This window comes from Citrus sinensis, chromosome 3 (assembly GCF_022201045.2).
Source record: "Citrus sinensis cultivar Valencia sweet orange chromosome 3, DVS_A1.0, whole genome shotgun sequence".
Lineage (NCBI taxonomy): Eukaryota > Viridiplantae > Streptophyta > Magnoliopsida > Sapindales > Rutaceae > Citrus > Citrus sinensis.
Window position 1 is genome coordinate 15,777,811 of NC_068558.1, and position 21,393 is coordinate 15,799,203.

General features: G+C 35.5%; 1 protein-coding gene across 1 annotated transcript; it reads left to right on the forward strand.

Moving 5' to 3' along the window:
* The first annotated feature begins 6,444 nt into the window (after window positions 1–6,444).
* Window positions 6,445–19,424, forward strand: LOC127900941 (extensin-1-like). Its single transcript, XM_052436426.1, has 2 exons — window positions 6,445–6,782; window positions 19,339–19,424. The coding sequence occupies exons 1-2, from the start codon at window positions 6,445–6,447 to the stop codon at window positions 19,391–19,393; spliced, it is 393 nt and encodes a 130-aa protein (XP_052292386.1). The 3' UTR covers window positions 19,394–19,424.
* The last annotated feature ends 1,969 nt before the right edge of the window (window positions 19,425–21,393 follow it).

A 21,393-nucleotide genomic window follows, 5' to 3' on the forward strand; every position in this document is an offset into this window, starting at 1 on the left:
ATATTTAAAGGAAACATTCTATTCTTCGACATTTTCACCTTTGTAATTAGATTTCCTTTGTCATCTCTTAGGAAAAGACTACAATCTTTTAAGTGAATGTCATAACCTTTTTCTAAGAGTTGACCCAAACTAAAGATGTTGCTCTTCATATTGGGCATATAATAAACATTCAAAATTATTTGGTGGCTACTATCTTTTGCACAAAATAGAATGTTACCTCTACCCTTTACTGGTACTTTTGAATCATCTTCAAAAGAGACACTGTCATTTACAGATTCATTTAGTTCCACGAACATGCTTCTGTTTCCACTCATATGATTGCTAGCACTTGTGTCAAGATACCATGTATTTTCTTAACCTCCACTTGTGTCATTGCGTGCTAGTAAAAGGGTTTCATCTTCACCATTTTTCTCTTCAACACAATTCACTCTCTCATCAATTCTGGTAGTTGCAGCTCTACATTCTGAAGCATAATGCCCAAACTTTTGACAATTATAGAATTATACTTGAGATTTGTCATACCTTGATCTTGGATTGCCTCTGCCTCGTCCTTTGGTTGAGCTTTCTCCTTTGGCATAATTGGAGTTGTTGTTGTTAAAATTCCAATCTCATTCATGACCACGACCTCTACTTCGTCTTCGACCTCTACCTCAGACATAATGCCTTCTCTCATTGTCGGAGCTTTCTTCTATTTTCTTTGGATTGACTTCCATCTTGAGAAGTTGTTCTTTGATTCCTTACTTTTTTTCTAATTTTTCTTCATAAGCTTGCAACCTTCCTTAAAGTTGCTTGATTGTTATATCTTCCAGATTTTTTGTTTCCTCAATTGTCATAATAATATGGTCAAACTCCTCGCTATTTCTTTTTAATTCATTGGAAACAGTCATAACCTGAGTAAAGTAGTAAAAAATTGACTCTGATGCCTTCATGTGAAAAGACTTAAATTCTCCTCGTAATGTTTGGAGATGAACCTTCTTAACTTGCTCCACTTCTTTATAAGAGATCTCTAACTTCTCTCATGCTTCTTTTTAAGAGATTGCACTTGCAATCTATCTTCATCTAATGATTGAAAGATGAGATACTTTGTTTTATTCTCTTTCTTCTTCAAGTTTTTTAAATTCTCCTTCTGTGCTGCAGTTAAAGTGGCTTCATTTTCTGGTAGAATAAAGTCTTTCTTCATAACATCTTATACATCATGTGCACCCAATAGAGCCTTAATTTTAATACTCCAATTGTCAAACTTACTCCCCTTTAATTGTGGAACTTAAAATGACATCATACTACTATTTGCCATAACTCACAAATTGACTAAGAATTTGGAGATTCTGAGTGGACGGATGGATCCGGCACGTCGAAAAACCTTGGAAGGGACTCGAGTCAACTTTCAGTCAATGGTCAACATCGATCAACGATCTACGTCAGTCAACGGTCAACGTCGGCTTAGTTGACTTGGTTCGGTCCAGCGTGGTTCGGTTCAAGTTGGCTTGTTTCGACTTGATTTAGTTTGGCTCAGCTCAACTTGGTTCGGTTTGGTTTAGCTTGGTTCAACTCATTGAGTCGACTTAGCTTCAGAACAGAAAACTTCCAGTGGCTAGTACAGGTGCGTCTGATCTCTTATCGGGCTGAGTTTTGTGGCATCGCGTTCCTCTTGTCGAGATATTCGATTAGATATGCTATTTGACTATATATAACATTGATCACTAGCTCTGATACCACTTTGTTGGAGAATCAACAAATTAAACACTAAAAAAACACACTATTTTATTTCTTCAACAACACTCCTCAACTACAACTCTTATTTTTCACTCTCTACAACTTAGAGAATTTGTTACTTGACTTGATGCATAATCAAATGACACAAGGGGGTATTTATAGTATATGAGAAGAAATCTAAACTATTCAAATAAGAAATTACAAAAAATTAATAACCATTCATTTTTACCTACTAAACCTACCACACCTAAAAAAAATAATTCAAACCTCACCAACCATACCTACTCATAGAACCTTCCATGGGTTGGGCTTATTAATTTTTTTTAATGTTTTTTTTAATCTTGGATCAAGTTTATGATCCAACAAAATTAACCACAACAGTTTATGGAAAAATAAATAAATAAAATTACACTATCACAAAATTTAGGTTGCATGTGTAGTGCTATAAATGCACACCTGTTAGAGTATTATAAAAAAATAAAGCATCGCTTAGTTTGGCATTAGATTCAAATACATGTGCATAAATCTTTGTGTTTTTATACAAATTAATAAAAGCACTCTGGTTGAAGTTGAAAGAAATTTAGATTTATTGTAAATAGATGTAGGCAATCAAAAAAACTAGAATTAACAACTTAATTAATTTTCGTAAATATTGTTCATCGTTACTGTTTACCGTTACTGTTCTTTGGCATTGTTCATCTGCATCAAGAATATAAGTTTCCAAAAACACAATAAATTTTAGAAATTAAATGACGCGAAGATTTTTACGTGGTTCAGATTAATCAATCCTACATCCACAGGGTTACGCCCAAGTGAAAAGTAATTCATTAAGTTGAGATGTTATAACCTATAGATTTATCAAACTTAAAACTCTCACTTACAGTTTATCACCATACAGTTTACTCAACTTTAGAGTGAATATGCTTCTCTTGAATAATTACTACCCCTTTTGATCCACGATCCTCAAGACACTTTGCAAAGTGATCAATAACAATTTTTCAATGTCCAGTGATCCAAGATCCACATAGACTCTTTATAAAGATGAAAAGAAGATCAGAAAATAAATCAACACAACATTATGCACCAAATTTGAATTTTCTAGGGAGGAGACCGAATTTTGCTTCTTTGTTTTATGTCAAATTCCTCACTGCTTGTACTAAGTACTGTAATAATAAATGGTACTCAGCATAACATATGATACAAGTTAGAATTAACAACAAAAGGGTTAATCAAACCATTGATTTAAATCGAGTCTATAATGACTATAATCTTGAATTATTTGAGCCTAAAGCTCTTACCAGCAAATGGGCAATTGAGATGAAAGTCCTCTATAAACAACTTGAACAAATAAGTAAAGAATAAAATATGGCTTCACCAAGTCATGACAGAAAATATAAGCAAAAAAGAAAACATTTTAGCCAAACAAGCCATCTTGAAAAAGAAGAAGGCAATATATGAGAATCTTGTGGAATCTAGCTTACTAACACACCATGGGATATGCAAGGTGCTTAAGCATTGTGGCTTTTGCTATAAAAAATCAAAAGAAGAATCTAGCGAGAAAAGACTTGTCTTTAGATGAAGAGCTTGTACTTAGTATGTGATATGAGACCACTAAAAAGATAAAAGATGCTAGCTAAAAGCATCAATAATTCATAGAGAATCCAAGGGAAAGGATAAGGCTTATCAGAATCCTTACCTCAACCATATGAAGACTGTTAACCATAAAACAAAAAGAAGACAATAGTTGTCTTCAATAATGCAAGGGGAAGGGTTAGCTTGTCTCTAGGAAGTCTACCATGTAACAAGTGCTATGTAAAAAGAGATAATCTCATCTCTAAAATCTATATGTGTCATGTAAGAAGGGATTATGTTATCTGTTCAAGTCTATAAATAGGGTCATGTAAGATAGGAGATGATCACTCACGAATATACTCTTATTCTCATCTTTATTCTCTCTTTAAATTCATAAATAAATTGAAAAAAAACTCTTTTTGAGTGAAATTATCATCTTTATATCTATCTTATTTAGACTTGAGAAACAAAAATCAAGAATCTTACATGCCAACACTTGTGTTAAATGAAAAAGATTTCATGTTATTAAGCACTCTTCTAAAGGCAATTGCAAGGGATTCACATAGATAGATCTTATTGGGCAAGTCTGTAGTGTGTTGCATTAGGCCGTCTAGAACAGTTACAGAAGTGATCTTGCATGATGCGTGCAGCTAGAGCGATGTTGACCATGGGCCAATCTATGGTCTCGAGGAATTAGCGAATTTATTCCCGAATTTTGAGGAATAGTACATTGGCTAGTACATGGAATTATCTTATTATATTTTGGACAAACAGAAGCATGTTAGACCTAGATTATCTTTTAGATCTTACAAGATATAAAGTGATAAGTGTAACTTAATTTTCATAAAACGTTGAATGATAAGTCAAGAAACTTCTAGATGCCACAGATAATCTAGACTTTAGTTAGGAATTTAAGTTATTTATGCAATGGAAATTGTTAAAACTTGATTAATTGCAAGCAAACGCTTGTATAAAGACATAAAGAAAATAAACTTTGAAGATAACAATGAAATATATGAGACCTTTTAGGAAGAAAATAGAATAACATTAATAGAATCTATCGAACCAATCTTGAAAAAATTTAAGACAGATGTAAAACAAATAACAGAACTCTAAACCATCCATAATAAGTCTATTGATGGATAATAACAATAATAATGATGTGAACTTTTTGATTGGGAATGCTGAATTTAGATTACAATATCAATGTGAAAGGATTGATGGCATGTACCTTGGTTGGGAAAATAGATTGGACATATCTATAGATTTGTTGGAAGAAAAAATTTAGTTTATGTCTCAAGAGAGACAAGAAATGATGAATGCCGGTGCTATAATATATTATGATTTTTATGAATTTGATAATCATTTAGATCTTTATAACATTATAATTAAAACTTCAAAAAGCTTTAAAAATAGATGTAGAAGAGATTGGAAAAAAAAATCGTCTAGTTGTTCAAAACCAATTAAACAAAAATAAAATGTGAAATCCTTGAATTATATAAATTATATAATTTCACAAAAAATTGTGCTTCTGGTGCTTAGTATGGGTACTCAGTGCGGTATAAATGCTAATTTTGCTTTTTCTTTTCTAAATAAATTATTGCATCTTAGTTTTGTTACATGTTTCGAATTTTTCGTTTAAAATACTCAATTTTGTTTTCGTATTTTGGGTTAATTTTATAATTTCGTACTTTGTTCGACTATATGCACAGGTCCTTAACATTTTGATTGATGTTGAATATATATTCAAAGATCCACAAACTACCAATGACAACAAAAGAAATTAAACTAAATAGTTAATACATCATGATTGGGTTGTTTCTACTACTCGTTAATGATGTAGGACGTTATTTTAAGATTTTATTACTTTAACCATTTGATATTTCTTTTTTTAATTAAAGTGCGTGTCTTAATTTTTTTATTTCTATTATAATTATGATGTAGTTTCCCTTTTTAAGTTAAATTAGGTTAGTAGATTTACTCTATTATAAATACAGAGGTCTTGTAATTATTTTTATAACTTCAACTTCAATTATTCAGGGTGCGTTTGGAATTGAGGTGCTGTAGCTTTTAAGCTACAGCTGCTGTGAAAAAAAAACTGTAATTATGAAATAAAAGTTAATAATATATTGTAAATATAAATTTTAAATAATAATTTTGATAAAATTATTAAAGATATAATAAATTTTATATTATACAAGTGAAAAATCATATTAACATAGTTTAAAAGCTACAGCAGCTAGTGTTTACCAAACACTTTAGTGCTGTAGCTTTTAAGCTACAGCTGCCCAATCTCAATCCCAAACGCATCCTCAATTAAAAACCCCTATTTCATAATTTCCTTTGATATTATATGTTAAAAATCTCTCTTGTAGAGTTGTTTAGATTATAACATCATCTAACTTTGCGTAATGCAATATTAAAAATCCCATTTAGTTATTTGAATTAGAACGAGATCTAATCACACTTCGATTAGAACGTAACTTAGTTGTGTTGTCTTGATTCAGTACTTAAACGATGTGTAGTGTTTCTCTTCCGCTACGTTGCTCCGTCGGTTAACATTTCTGGGGGAAAATTAATTTCACGGTGAGATAAGAGCATTAAAAACAGTTCATAAGAAAGTAAAATTAATGCTATGTTAAATATATCGCTAGCTACTTATTTTTCAGGAAATTGAAACGATTAATTAACTACGAAGTGAAAATAAATAAATAAATGAATATGAAGTTGAAAAAAAGTCTCGCCGCCTGGACCTAAGGCCAAAACATTCATGATAAGTTAGGTAATTAAATACATGTTTCAAGCTACATGTTTTCAATCTCTTCATGAAGAATGATGATATTGAAGTAAATCACAGAGACTTGCTGTTCAAATCATTACATTGATACAAAAAATGCCATATCATTAAAAGGATCGTGACTTTTAATTACTTTATTCCCTGTTTGGGCAACAGCTAGCCACTAAAGAAAAACATAAAATTTTATGTTTAGTCAAATTTGTGCCAACCTGATGACACCGTTTTCATCATTTGGTTACTAATGTTTAACATCAAGGTTGTATATGACAAGTTTGGTAGAGCAGGTGAAAAGCCTAAGTCTATATAAGGAGGGGAAGGAGCTTGGTTTATAGCACAACCGAAACTCCACTTTGTATTGAACGATGGGGTCTCAAACGGGCTATATCTTTGCCACTCTTTTGGTAATATCAGTCTCTCTTAGCCACTTGCCATTAGAAGCCTCCGCAAACAATTACTACTACACATCTCCTCCCCCACCAAAGAAATATCCACCACCACCACCTCCCCCTCCCCAGTACAAATCTCCACCACCTCCACCACCGGTTCACAATTCTCCACCACCCCCGCCACCGGTTCACAAGTCTCCACCACCACCCCCGGATTACAAGTCCCCGCCACCTCCTCCACCAGCCTGCGAGCCTGCTCCGCCACCAACTCCAATTTTCCCTTCTCCGCCACCTCCTGTCCCCAAGTTCTCGCCACCACTGTTGTGCAAATTTTAATGTACTCGCAAGCGCACGAATCTATTGTAGTATAGACTAATGGTGACGAGTGTCGATCCCACGAGGAGGTGGATTTTAATTATATATAGAATTAATTTTGTAAATGGGTAGTTGGATTTATGGTGGAAATGATTTGGAATATGCTAATACTTAAATTAAAATGGCGAGAATAAATTCTAAAATTGGAATTGCAATGGAGAGAATAAATTGAAGAGAATTCTATTAAAATGACGTACTTGGGTATCTGGATCCGTATCAACATGCATCATGGGCTAAATAATCCGTATTAATGCCAATTAAATCATGAGGGGGGAATCCACACCTCATGAACCACGCTCTAATCAATATGGTGCTAAGGGCTTATCGTGCCAAATAATAATAACCTTGTACTAGAGGGCCGGTGAAACCAAGGCGGTACTAGACAAGATTAGTATTATTTGTCGACAAGAAGTCAAAACATCCATAAAAACTAGAGGGGAAGAGAAAATAAATTTACCAAATTAAGCCCATGACACATGTTGAGACTTCACCTTCAACCCAAGCTTGAAAGAAAATTAGCCACTCATAATTGAACTAAGGGCAAAATGGAAATTTATTAAAATACGAAGAAAATACAAGATGGAGAGGGAATTACAGAAAATGGATCCCAAAAATGGATTCAGAGATATCAAATTAGGGGGGGGGAGCCCCCTTTTTATAGATACATGGAGTAAATCATGGCCATCGGATTAAAAACAGTTTGGACGCTCAGGATTGCGCCACGTCATCAGTCAACAGTCAACAGTCCACGGTTTGACCACGCGGATGAACAGTAACACGGTTTGACCCGACTTTGAACAGTAACACGGTTTGACCCGGATGAACAGTAACGCGGTTTGGTTGAAAATAATCCTGTGTGATGCATGCACCGTACGCGAGATTTTTCGGCCACTGATATGCTGCCACGTCACCATCAACAGTACATAAGAATTTTAGTCCAACAGGATCGTGACACCTCATCAGTCAATGCCACATCATCGGTCAATGCCACGTCATCATCCGTCTATGTGAACAGTGTCGTGAACAGTGACGTATACAGTACCGTACACGTGAATAGTATCGTACATATGAATAGTGCCATTTTTCCTTTTATGCTCCTCCTAAGGTTTTCGACCGTCCTGAGTTCAAAAGTGATGTCCGTTTTGCCGTCTGATCTCTCCTTTATTGTGAAATGACTATAATGCCCCTAAAATACATAAAATACTTAATTAAAATAAAACACATGTAATTAAATCACAAGAAGGTTAAATATATAAAAGTAAGGGTTGTTAGTAAGACTTAAAATGTAAAATGACGGTTTTCTCCTTTATAAATATGCATTTTCTAACACTCAACACACCCCCCAACCAGCTTATTGCTAGTCCCTAGCAAATAAAGCGAAAACAAAATTCAAATTCAAAATAATTTTGTTTTTTTTTTTTTGTTTTAATAGAAACACTCGTATTTATTCCATCAGATTAATGATAGCAATCAAATAAAAGTATAAGCATTATCTCCAGTCTAAAGCAACATCACACCCACATCAACCATCCACATGAATTAGCCCAGTAGACTTTGTTTTAGCTACTCTCAAGAATGACATGTCAAACCCCAAAATCTCACTGGAAGTAGTGACACTCTCACAAATAAATTAATCCCAATAAAAATAGTCACTCCAATGAATGGTAATTGAGAGAGAAAATAATAAAGAAGTGATATCACATGCTCTCACCAAGATGAAATAAATATGCCCTCAGCTTAGAAATAATACGATCTCAAGTCAAATAAAATGTTAGTCAACCCACTTTATTTATCTTTTTTTTTTATTTTATTTATGCATCATTACATCTTTTTAGCCCATATAACTAGCTTCTACTTCAAACTATAGTTCCCTAAAATCAGGAAGGACTTTTATTAGGACGAAACGTAGGCTAGGGACATGGCTAACAAAGAAGGAAAATAAGGAAAACAAAGTGTATGTTTGAGAAAAATGCAGAGAAATTTTTTTTTTTTTTTTTTGGAAGTTGCAAGGTGGATTTCACCTATTTTTATTCTTTTGAAACAACAACTTTTGTTTTTGTTTTTGTTTTTTTTTTCTTTTATTTGGCATAACTTCACTGAACAAAATAATTATTTACATTTTCTCAAACATAAATAGGTGATGGAACTTATAAGATATCGGGTAATACTCCAAATCGGAGTGGGTCAAGATGATAAGTTGACAAAGAAAAGGTTTTTTTTTTTTTTTTTTAAAAGCTCAAAAGGGTTAACTATGGATATTAAATAAAAGGGATGGCTTGAAAGGCTCAAACGGATCAAAGATGGCCTCTCCATCGTCTTTTAGGGCTCTAAATAATCTTCCATATCTACTAGTTAGATGGGCCTCCAAATGTAGCAACACACTCTTTTTTCTTTTTCTTTTTTTTTTTTTTTATTTTACAATTTTTTTTTAAGGGTTAACTCAAAAGTAATTTAGAGATCGTGTATAAAATAATAAACTGCTAAGCTGTATAAAGAGTGGGCAAAAGGGTTATTCTCCAAGAAAAATAATAGGCTCAAAAACTCACTTGGTACTTATTATGACATGTTCATTCCTTCAAGCAACTCACATTTGTCTCCGACATCAACATGTAAAATAGCAAACATAGCGTAACATCACTTAAGACCAAAGATAATACAAATACTAAAATTTGAAATTAATCATGTCATCCAATGTTAAAACAAATCACACATTTTTTTTTAAACATCATTCTACCCCCCACCTATTCTAAACATAAAAAAAAAAAATATATGCATGCAGAAATGTGAAAATGATGTAGAAAAATTAATTTAGAAAAGTTACAAAAATGATAGAAAAGAAAATGATTTTTTTTATTATTTTTTTAAAGAAGATGCGTTTCTAGAGGAACTACACTCCATATTCAGCCATCTTCGACTCAAAAGTTGGAAAATGCATTTTTATAGAGGATAAATTAAAAAGAAGAAAAATAAACATAAACACATAATAAAGAAAAAAGAAAATGTCTTAATTTTTTTTTTTAAGTTTTTTTTTTAATTTAATTTTTTTTTTAAACGATGAAGATGCGTTTCTAGAGTCACTACACTCCATATTCAGCCATCTTCAACACAAAAAGTTAGCAACAGTTAGTTTCTACAACAAAAAATTAGTAAAAACTTAACCAAAATTTCATAATTGTCGACTATTCCCTCCCCCCAACCAGAACGAAACATTGTCCTCAATGTTTGAAATGAAAGAAGTAGAGTTTAAAAGACATCACCTGGGTGGTGCAACACAGAAGAAAATATTTACAGGCGGAGAGTTAAATCTAATTTGTACTTCTTACTGCTGCTACTGTTACCATCATTATTTGGACGCTCCAACACAAAGGTCCAGGGGTCTGGCTCCGGTCTATAAGCTTGTAATAGATCCAGTAGCTCATTAGCAGTGTGAGCACAAATAAAGAGTTTTTTCACATTAGCGGGAATGAAATAGTTTTTTATTGCATGGTTAAGAAATGCGATAAAGCCATCATAAAAGTTATTGACATTTAACAAACCGATGGGTTTCTGGTGAATGTGTAGATGGGCCCAAGATGCTAGTGTCATAAGTGCCTCTAGTGTTGCAAGATCTCCTGGAAGGAAAATAAAAGCATCAGCATAATTAAGCATTTCAGTTATTCTTTCTTGCATACCTGAGACGACTAACTCTTCTCCAGTTGATGAGTCAGACAAACTGCCCAATGGTTTTAGGACTCTTGGGATGATGCCTAACACTTGACTTCCTCTGATAAAAGCTGCTTCTGAGACCATTTTTGATAACCCTCGATTACCTCCTCCATACACCAAGTGTAATTTTCTCGCTGCTATGCTTCGACCAAGATCTATGGCTGCCTCAACGAACTCTTTATGTTTGCCATAGGTAAATCCAGAAAGCACACAAATGTTCTTGAATTGTCTATTGGGAGTAGCTGCCATTGTGATACTTCTCGAAAACAATTTGTGAGTGCTTGACAAAAAAGAAATCACATTTAAGAGTCTCGGTGATAGTGGGTCATGGTTGTGTATGAGGTAATATGTTAGTGTCAAATAACGCGTAAAGCACGTGGCTCGCAAGTCAAAAAGAAAACAGTAAAAAGGAAAAAACAAACAGTAATAAAATTATTAAAGACAATAGTGAAATAAAATAACAATAAAGTAAAAGGATATTTACAGGTAGTTGCGACTGTGGCTCACATCTTCCTCTGGTTTTACGTCCAGAAACGGCTTGAACGCCCTCTATGGGTCGAGGATAGGCTTCCTATCCAGTTTTCTTATAAACTGGCAAACAGGGTCGTTTATAGTCAGATTCCCGAGACTATATCGTGCATGCTCTTTCTGGAATAATGGCCATAACTGGAGAATCGCTCCTTGCACATATCCACTGGGATGCGTTTCAAGAGACAAAAGGATATCATCCAATGACTCCTTATTCAAGCCATCCCTAATGAATTGAATCTTATCTTCCCTGTTATCAGACACCATTCCTAAAGAACATGGGTTTTTATTGCAACTCATTCTGGCACACTTATGACAAGCAACAGAAATTCTTCGAGCTCGTCGTTTTCTTGCATAATTTCCTTTACCACAACCAGGCATGTATGCAATAAATTTTGGAGGTAACTCACCTGCCGATCGTACTTTAGCCTCGATTAACCAACGGATGTCAGCAGGTATGTTATTCCTCATGAGTAATCGCATGCGTTCGGACCGAGCTTTATAGATCGTAAGGAGGGCATTCTGAGGAAGTGAAGGGAATCGCTTGTGAAGCTTCGCTAGAATCTCGTTTCTGTCCATACCTTCGCCTCAGAATATCAGTTATTATGGGAAACTGAAGTAACCGACTTGATTGTCACGGAGTACCGTTATCCGCCACTTCACCGGGGTAACAAACTAAAGCACACAAATAGAAAAACAAATTAAAACACACAAAGAAAATTAAAATCGTCCTCTTATTGAATTTACCTCAAGCTCCAACTGGATGTCGTAAACACTTCTCTCAATGTCTCTGAGTTGGTGTTCTAAACCCTCAACATAGGCTACTAACTCTGGTGGTTGTAGAGCCCAAATGCGATGTGTTTTACAAAATTGAATCTGTCTTTTGAGATGAGTTTTGACACGTTGAAGTGGTTTAAGAATGTTCAGGAGGAACGGTCTAAGTATGAGACTCATGATTAAAAATGATAAGAGAAAACTTAATGGTAAAATAAACACACTTATGCAAAAACAATTTCAATTAGCAAAAGAATAATAATAAAAAGAAAGAAAGAAAAATCAAATCAACGAAAAGAAAAAAAATCAATTCAAATTTGGTGGGTCACTCAAATTTATTTCGGTGTCTTCTTCATGTGGTTGGTACTCTAGATATGGCTTTAATCTTTGACCATTAACTTTAAACGTGACACCGTTCTTTGGGTCTTTAATTTCAATTGCCCCCATGTGGAAAAACAGTATGAATAATAAATGGGCCAGACCAACGAGAGCGTAACTTACCTGGGAATAGGTGCAAGCGAGAATTGAATAAAAGCACTTTCTGACCTGGAGTGAACGATTTTCTCATAATTTGCTTATCATGGAAGACTTTCATTCGTTGCTTGTAAATCTTGGCATTTTCGTACGCGTCATTGCGAATTTCTTCAAGTTCTGCCAGCTGTAATCTTCTTTCTAAGCTGGCTTGCTGCATGTCAAAATTGAATTTCTTGATGGCCCAATATGCACGATGCTCGAGTTCCACAGGTAGGTGGCAAGCTTTTCCATACACTAGCCTGTAGGGTGACATCCCAATCGGGGTCTTGAAAGCCGTTCTATATGCCCATAAGGCATCATCAAGTCTTAATGACCAATCTTTTCTGTCCGGTCTCACCGTTTTTTCTAATATGTGCTTTATTTCTCGATTGGAGATCTCAACTTGGCCACTGGTTTGCGGATGATACGGGGTCGCCACTTTGTGTGTGATTGAATACTTTGTCAAAAGAGCTTTGAATGCTTTGTTACAAAAGTGGGCACCACCATCACTGATTATTGCTCGAGGGAATCCAAAGCGCGAGACAATGTTGCTTTTCAAAAATCCTATCACCACCTTGTGATCATTGGTCCTACATGGAATTGCTTCTACCCATTTTGAGACGTAGTCAACACCAACCAATATGTATTGATGGCCAAAAGAAGGGGGAAAGGGTCCCATGAAGTCGATACCCCATACGTCAAAAATCTCAACCACTAAAATTGGATTTAGTGGCATCATGTTCCTTCGTGTAATGCTCCCCATTCGTTGACACCTATCACATGAAGAACAAAAAGTGTAAGCGTCTCGAAATAGTGTTGGCCAATAGAAACCACATTGTAAAACTTTAGTCGCTGTTTTCTTAGCACTGAAATGGCCTCCACAAGCTTGTTCATGGCAGAATGAAAGGATATTCTGAATTTCATTTTCTGGGACACATCGTTTAACAATTTGGTCTGCACAATACTTGAACAAATACGGGTCATCCCAAAAGAAATTCTTTATTTCCGCAAAGAATTTGATCTTGTCTTGCTTGGTCCAATGCTCTGGAAGTTTACCTGTAACAAGATAATTAACTATATCAGCATACCAAGGTAATACTTCCACACTCATTAATTGTTCATCTGGAAATGACTCATTTAATATTAATGGCTCTGTAATTGTGTCAAAGTGAAGACGAGAGAGATGGTCCGCCACAACATTTTCTAACCCTTTCTTATCTTTGAATTCCAAGTCAAATTCCTGCAAAAGTAACACCCAACGAATTAGTCTAGCTTTTGCATCTTTCTTTGTGAGAAGATATTTAAGAGCAGCATGATCTGTGAACACAATTATTTTACAACCAATGAGATAAGATCGAAATTTTTCTAATGCAAACACTACTGCTAGCATTTCTTTTTCAGTAGTTGAATAGTTCAACTGTGCATCATTTAATGTCATACTAGCATAGTAAATAACATGGGGAATTCGATCAACTCTTTGTCCTAATACTGCTCCTACTGCATAATCAGATGCATCACACATGAGCTCAAATGGTAATTTCCAGTTCGGGGGCTGAATGATGGGTGATGATGTCAACAAATGCTTTAATTTTTCAAACGCAACAAGACATGAATCATCAAAGACAAAAGGTACATCCTTAGCAAGCAAATTGCATAAGGGTCTAGAAACTTTACTAAAATCTTTAATGAAACGTCTATAGAAACCAGCATGCCCAAGGAAAGATCTTACTTCTCTGACTATTTTGGGTGGAGGAAGATTAGAAATGAGATCCACCTTGGCTTTGTCAACCTCAATACCTTTACTCGAAATGATGTGACCGAGAACAATACCTTGTTTTACCATAAAATGGCATTTCTCCCAATTTAAGACCAAGTTCTTCTCGATACATCTCTGCAGAACTAGTGTTAGATGATGTAAACATTGATCAAATGAATCACCAAAGACAGAAAAGTCATCCATAAAGACTTCAAGAAATCGTTCAACCATATCAGAAAAAATGCTTAGCATGCATCGTTGAAATGTAGCAGGTGCATTACATAATCCAAATGGCATTCTCCTATATGCAAATGTGCCAAAAGGGCAAGTGAAAGTAGTTTTCTCTTGATCTTTTGGTGCTATAGGAATCTGATTATATCCTGAGTAGCCATCTAGAAAGCAATAAAATTCATGGCCTGCTAATCTATCAAGCATTTGATCAATAAATGGTAAAGGAAAATGGTCTTTACGTGTGACAGAATTTAATTTTCTATAATCAATGCATACACGCCATCCTGTAGTCACTCTAGTGGGTATCAATTCATTATCAGCATTGGTAACTACTGTGACTCATGACTTTTTAGGGACAACTTGTACAGGACTGACCCATGAACTATCAGAAATGGGGTAAATGATACCAGCATCTAATAGCTTAAGGACTTCTGTTCTAACAACTTCTTTCATATTAGGATTTAACCGACGTTGCATTTCCCTAGTAGATTTAGCATTTTCATCAAGGTGAATGTAATGCATGCAGTCTACTGGGTTTATACCTTTGATGTCTGCTATGGTCCATCCTAATGCCCCTTTATGCTCTTTTAAAACATCCAACAACTTACCTTTTTGTTCATCATTGAGGGATGATGAGATGATTACCGGCAGAGTACTTTCTTTTCCCAAAAATGCATATTCCAAAGTGTTGGGCAATGGTTTGAGCTCGAGTTTCGGTGGTGATTCTGATGATGGAATGAGTTGCTTCTCTGATGGTGCTAGTTGCTCAACTCTTGACTTCCATTTATTAGTGTCCATAGATGGTGCTGAGTCAAGCAGGGCATTGACCTCATCAACCGATCTGTCAATATCAAAATCAAAACCAAAGTGAGTTAAACATGTTTGTAAAGGATCATCACTAAGGTTTGAAAGAAAAGTGTCATCAACTAATGCTTCGATTAAATCCACATCAACAATTCCATCATCTGCACTGTGAGGTTGTTTGGCAATGTTGAAGATGTTCAGCTCCATAGTCATGTTGCCGAAGGACAACTGCATATTTCCAGTTCTACATTGAATGTGAGCATCCGCAGTTGCCAAGAAAGGTCGGCCTAGAATAATGGGGATGTGCTTCCTTGAATCCTGTATTGGTTGAGTGTCAATTACAATGAAGTCAACAGGAAAATAAAATTTGTCTACCTGGATAAGCACGTCCTCCACAATACCACGAGGTATTTTTGTGGACCGATCTGCAAGTTGTAACACCACTGGAGTTGGGTGTAATTCTCCCAGTCCAAGTTTCACAAACACTGAATAAGGTAACAGATTTACACTAGCTCCTAAATCCAACAAAGCATTCTCAATTGTGTGGTTCCCTATACTACATGAGATAGTGGGGGAGCCAGGGTCTTTGCATTTTAAAGGAATTTTATGTTGGAGTATAGAACTAACGTTTTCTGTTAAAAATGCCTTCTTTTGAACATGCATATTTCTCTTTTTAGTACAAAGGTCTTTAAGAAACTTGGCATAAGATGGAACTTGTTTAATAGCATCAAGCAAAGGGATATTAACACTTACCTGTTTGAAGATTTCGAGAATCTCACCTGTGGATTTTCCCTTCTTTCCTTTCGCTAACCTTTGAGGAAATGGAGCTTTCGGAACGTATTCTCGTGGGTTGGTTTCTTCTTTCTCCTCCGGTGATGAGTCTTCAACATTCACAGGTACAATTTGATTTTCTTTGGTTACCGGCATCTCCACTTTGTTGTCGACTTCTTTTCCTTTTCGCAAGGTCATAACTGCTTTGACCTCTCCATGCTGCTGTGGTGAACTGGTACTTGCTTCATGTACTCCTTTAGGATTAGGCACTGGTTGACTTGGAAACTTGCCTTTCTCAACAGTCATTGCCAAGGTCTGAACTGAAGAAGCAAGTTGTCCCACCATCTTCTCAAGGCTTGAAACTGATTGGGCTTGTGAGTTGAAGCCCGCTCTCAACTCATTTCGTAGTCCATCAATGGTACGGTTCTGTTGCTCAATCGTGGAGTGAGTAACATTCCTAAAATTCTGGAATGCATCCTCCCATGGTCTAGGTTGAGAGTGGTTCTGGTTCTGATTGAATGGTCTAAATGGGGGCTGAGAGGCTTGAGGATTTTGAGGAATTTGTTGCATTGGTGGAGCTGGAGCTGCTGGTCCATTCTGTTGGAATCCTTGAGACCATGAAAAATTGGGGTGGTCTCTCCATCCAGAGTTATATGTGTTGGAGTATGGGTTGTAATTAGATGGCTTTCTCATTACACCTATGGCATTGGCTTGATCTGGATATGAGTCAGGGTCATGTGATTCTGTTGATTTAGCAGTCGATAACGATGCTATTTGTCGAGCAAGACCTTCAACCATCTCCTTGACTTCTTTGATTCCCGAAGTTGACTCGCCAATGTGAACCTCATTCACTCCTTTAATCCTTCTAGTATTCCTGAGTGATCGACTCCGTTGTTGGGAATTGTCCGCTTGTCGCTGGAAAAACTCCCAAATTTCTGATGCACTTTTTGACATTAGCTCTCCTCCACTTGTTGCCATTAGCCATTCTTGCACATTTGGTAGTAATCCCTCCAAAAAGTATTGGCATTGATGCCATTTCTCGTACCCATGATGTGGACACTTCAAGAGTAGCCCATTGAATCGCTCCCAAGTTTCGAAAAACTGCTCGTCCTCTCTTTGTGTGAACTCTGAAATTTCCCTGCGAATAGCATTGGTTTTATGCACTGGGAAATATTTATTCAAAAATTTAGTTACCATTTGTTCCCATGATGAAATGCTATTAGCAGGTAAAGTATTTAACCATGAACGAGCTCTATCTTTTAAAGAAAATGGGAATAGTCTAAGTTTAACATCATCATCTGAAAAATTCTCATATTTGAATGTTTGACAAATGGCATGAAAATCATTCAGATGATTATATGGGTCCTCATTTTCTAAGCCATAGAATGTGGGGAGACAATTTAGCACACTAGGTTTTAGTTCAAAGCTCCTAGCAGCTACATTTGGGTATCTTATGCATGACGTGCTCAAATTAGCTAAGGGACTAAAATAGTCCTTAAATGGCCTCTCCTGTGGTGCTTGTAAATCCATTTTATTTTTAACGTGTTTCTGTGTGCGAAGTGTTTTTTCTAATTCAAGGTCTATAGGTTCAAGATTAGGTAATAATGACCTACGACCATGCATACAAAACAAATAAAATAAAAATAAAGATGCAAATAAAAAATAAAGATGGGAACAAAACAAATAAAAATAAAGAAGAGTGAGAAATTACGATACTAACCTTATTGCGCTATTACAACCTTTCTATAAAATTACACAAAAATAAATACGTGAAAGAAATTAACTAAAAATTAAATTAATAAGATAAACAAAAAAAAATTACAAAGAAAAATAAATGGAAAATTAAATTACAGAATTTTAAAGAAGAGAAAAAGAAAAGAAATACTAACCTTTAAATGTAGATTCACTTTTTTTTTTTAATAATAAAAAAAAATACAAGAAAACAAATAAAAGAAATTATTCACAAAAATTAATTCTATGAATTAAAATTACTTACCTCCCCGGCAACGGCGCCAAAAACTTGTTGTGCAAATTTTAATGTACTCGCAAGCGCACGAATCTATTGTAGTATAGACTAATGGTGACGAGTGTCGATCCCACGAGGAGGTGGATTTTAATTATATATAGAATTAATTTTGTAAATGGGTAGTTGGATTTATGGTGGAAATGATTTGGAATATGCTAATACTTAAATTAAAATGGCGAGAATAAATTCTAAAATTGGAATTGCAATGGAGAGAATAAATTGAAGAGAATTCTATTAAAATGACGTACTTGGGTATCTGGATCCGTATCAACATGCATCATGGGCTAAATAATCCGTATTAATGCCAATTAAATCATGAGGGGGGAATCCACACCTCATGAACCACGCTCTAATCAATATGGTGCTAAGGGCTTATCGTGCCAAATAATAATAACCTTGTACTAGAGGGCCGGTGAAACCAAGGCGGTACTAGACAAGATTAGTATTATTTGTCGACGAGAAGTCAAAACATCCACAAAAACTAGAGGGGAAGAGAAAATAAATTTACCAAATTAAGCCCATGACACATGTTGAGACTTCACCTTCAACCCAAGCTTGAAAGAAAATTAGCCACTCATAATTGAACTAAGGGCAAAATGGAAATTTATTAAAATACGAAGAAAATACAAGATGGAGAGGGAATTACAGAAAATGGATCCCAAAAATGGATTCAGAGATATCAAATTAGGGGGGGGGAGCCCCCTTTTTATAGATACATGGAGTAAATCATGGCCATCGGATTAAAAACAGTTTGGACGCTCAGGATTGCGCCACGTCATCAGTCAACAGTCAACAGTCCACGGTTTGACCACGCGGATGAACAGTAACACGGTTTGACCCGACTTTGAACAGTAACACGGTTTGACCCGGATGAACAGTAACGCAGTTTGGTTGAAAATAATCCTGTGTGATGCATGCACCGTACGCGAGATTTTTCGGCCACTGATATGCTGCCACGTCACCATCAACAGTACATAAGAATTTTAGTCCAACAGGATCGTGACACCTCATCAGTCAATGCCACATCATCGGTCAATGCCACGTCATCATCCGTCTATGTGAACAGTGTCGTGAACAGTAACGTATACAGTACCGTACACGTGAATAGTATCGTACATATGAATAGTGCCATTTTTCCTTTTATGCTCCTCCTAAGGTTTTCGACCGTCCTGAGTTCAAAAGTGATGTCCGTTTTGCCGTCTGATCTCTCCTTTATTGTGAAATGACTATAATGCCCCTAAAATACATAAAATACTTAATTAAAATAAAACACATGTAATTAAATCACAAGAAGGTTAAATATATAAAAGTAAGGGTTGTTAGTAAGACTTAAAATGTAAAATGACGGTTTTCTCCTTTATAAATATGCATTTTCTAACACTCAACAACCACCGCCTCACCCTTACGTCTATGCTTCTCCCCCTCCTCCTTACTACTACTAGAAAGCAGCCATGAATAGCTTATGCTTTTATGATAATCTCATTTATTTTTAAAACTGTACATGTAAAGACTAGTAGTTCAGAATTACATTAAGCATATCAATTTTAAGCACCGTGTTCTGTTTAATTGTGTTCCTAGTGATTAAGTGACAAATAAAAGAGACTGATGAATTTGTTCTTGTAGGAGAGGCGAATGGTATCCGAATAAAGAAAGGGTTTGATGAAAAACTTACTGAGAGCAAGATAGCGGTCGACCGAGTTGCCGCGTTTGATTCTTTTTAATCTTTTTTTTTAATGAAGAATAAACAACCACATCTAGAAACAGAAAAGTTCTTGTCATTTTCATGCTTGTGGATTGTTGCTGTGTGTGTCAATCGAATCTCTGGTGTGTCTTTTGTAATTTTCAACTTTTATGCTTGCAAATGCGAGACCTTTTTCGTATAATAAAATTAATATACTTCGCAAGATGGTCTTATCATGCGTTGAACTTTATGTTCCTTTGGTGATGATTGTGACGTTTAAAATTGATGACTATTGTTTTTGTAAACTCTGCATGGATTTTCGTGCAACTATAGAGCGCATTGACGAGAGTCTTATCCATGAGGGTCCATGCAGATCAGTGTCTATTAACCAATAATTAATATAACTTAAAAAATATAGTTAATTAGTCATGCTCGACTGTAAATGTTGGTACAAAATTTCGTGCCAATGTGTACTTTGAGTATGATTATAAGTTTTAATCATTATTAATAATTTAACCAACAAGCGCGTAGATCAACTGGCATGGAGTTGTTTTAACTTAACCAATGTCCTTGGTTCGAGACTTGGGAATGCAGCTGCGTTAAATACTTGTTGGGAGAGCTTTACCGCCCTAGTGGTCCTACCCCGCTCGAATCTGAATTAGTTGGGGCCCAATGTGGTCTTCGGATACCAGATGGTGCTTTACCGCCCTAGTGGTCCTACCCGGCTCGAATCTGAATTAGTCGGGACCCAATGTGGTCTTTGGATACCAGATGGTTTAATACACCGAAAAAAATAATTCACTTGATAATATTAAACAAATTTTCACATCAATTAAGTTATAATATTGATTACCTTATATATTTACTGATTTTGTATTTAAATTGAATAATGTAATTTTGGTTTCATAGGGAAAATGACTAACACACACCAAATGTTTAAGGAAAGGGACATGAAAGTCCCTAACATTTTAAAAAAGACACTTAAACCCCAAATTGTTAATAAATTCTGTTAATTTTAACATAGTTTTTTTTTCAACTTATGATTACTATTATCTCCCTAAAACATACAAGTCAATATATTAACTTGCCATTTTACCCATAAATTATTAATAAAATTATGAATATACCCTAATTTATAAGGTTGAAATGCATGTAACATATCCAAAGTCCCTACAAATTAGAATAGGAGTTAAACACCGCACACAGATACTAATGACATTTTAAAATGGAATGGAGTTATTACCTTAACTAATCCTTGTGTAACGGATTCCAAAAGCCTTTTATTGCTACCACTACCAAATTAGTCCAAATCTCCCTTTGTCTGGAGACCAAATAATAAAGTAAGGCAAGCTTGAGGATCATCACGCAACACATCTCCAATCAGCATCGGAGCTCCATTACTCTGTCTCCTAAACAACACTTCACAAGTTATTTCTGTTCACTCTTTCAGGACTATCGGTAGGGCAGTAGTCTCGATGTCTACGATGGGAAGATTGCCCTGGAGTTGGGATGTTTTTAGGAAATACAAAACCTAAAGAAGTGACCGACCTTAATCAATTGTTGGTTCCAGGGATGATTAGGGTACAAATGGCACGACTTCAGGAGCGATAGATGGATTATAAATGCATTGGACCTCATAAGGGCGATCTTAAGTAGTCTTGGGAGTGGTACTAGAACTACGATAGTGTTAGGCTTCAGATGGTTGCTCTTGGCGAAGATTAGCCGGAGCAACAAAGGCAGGATTGTCAAGTGCAACATTCT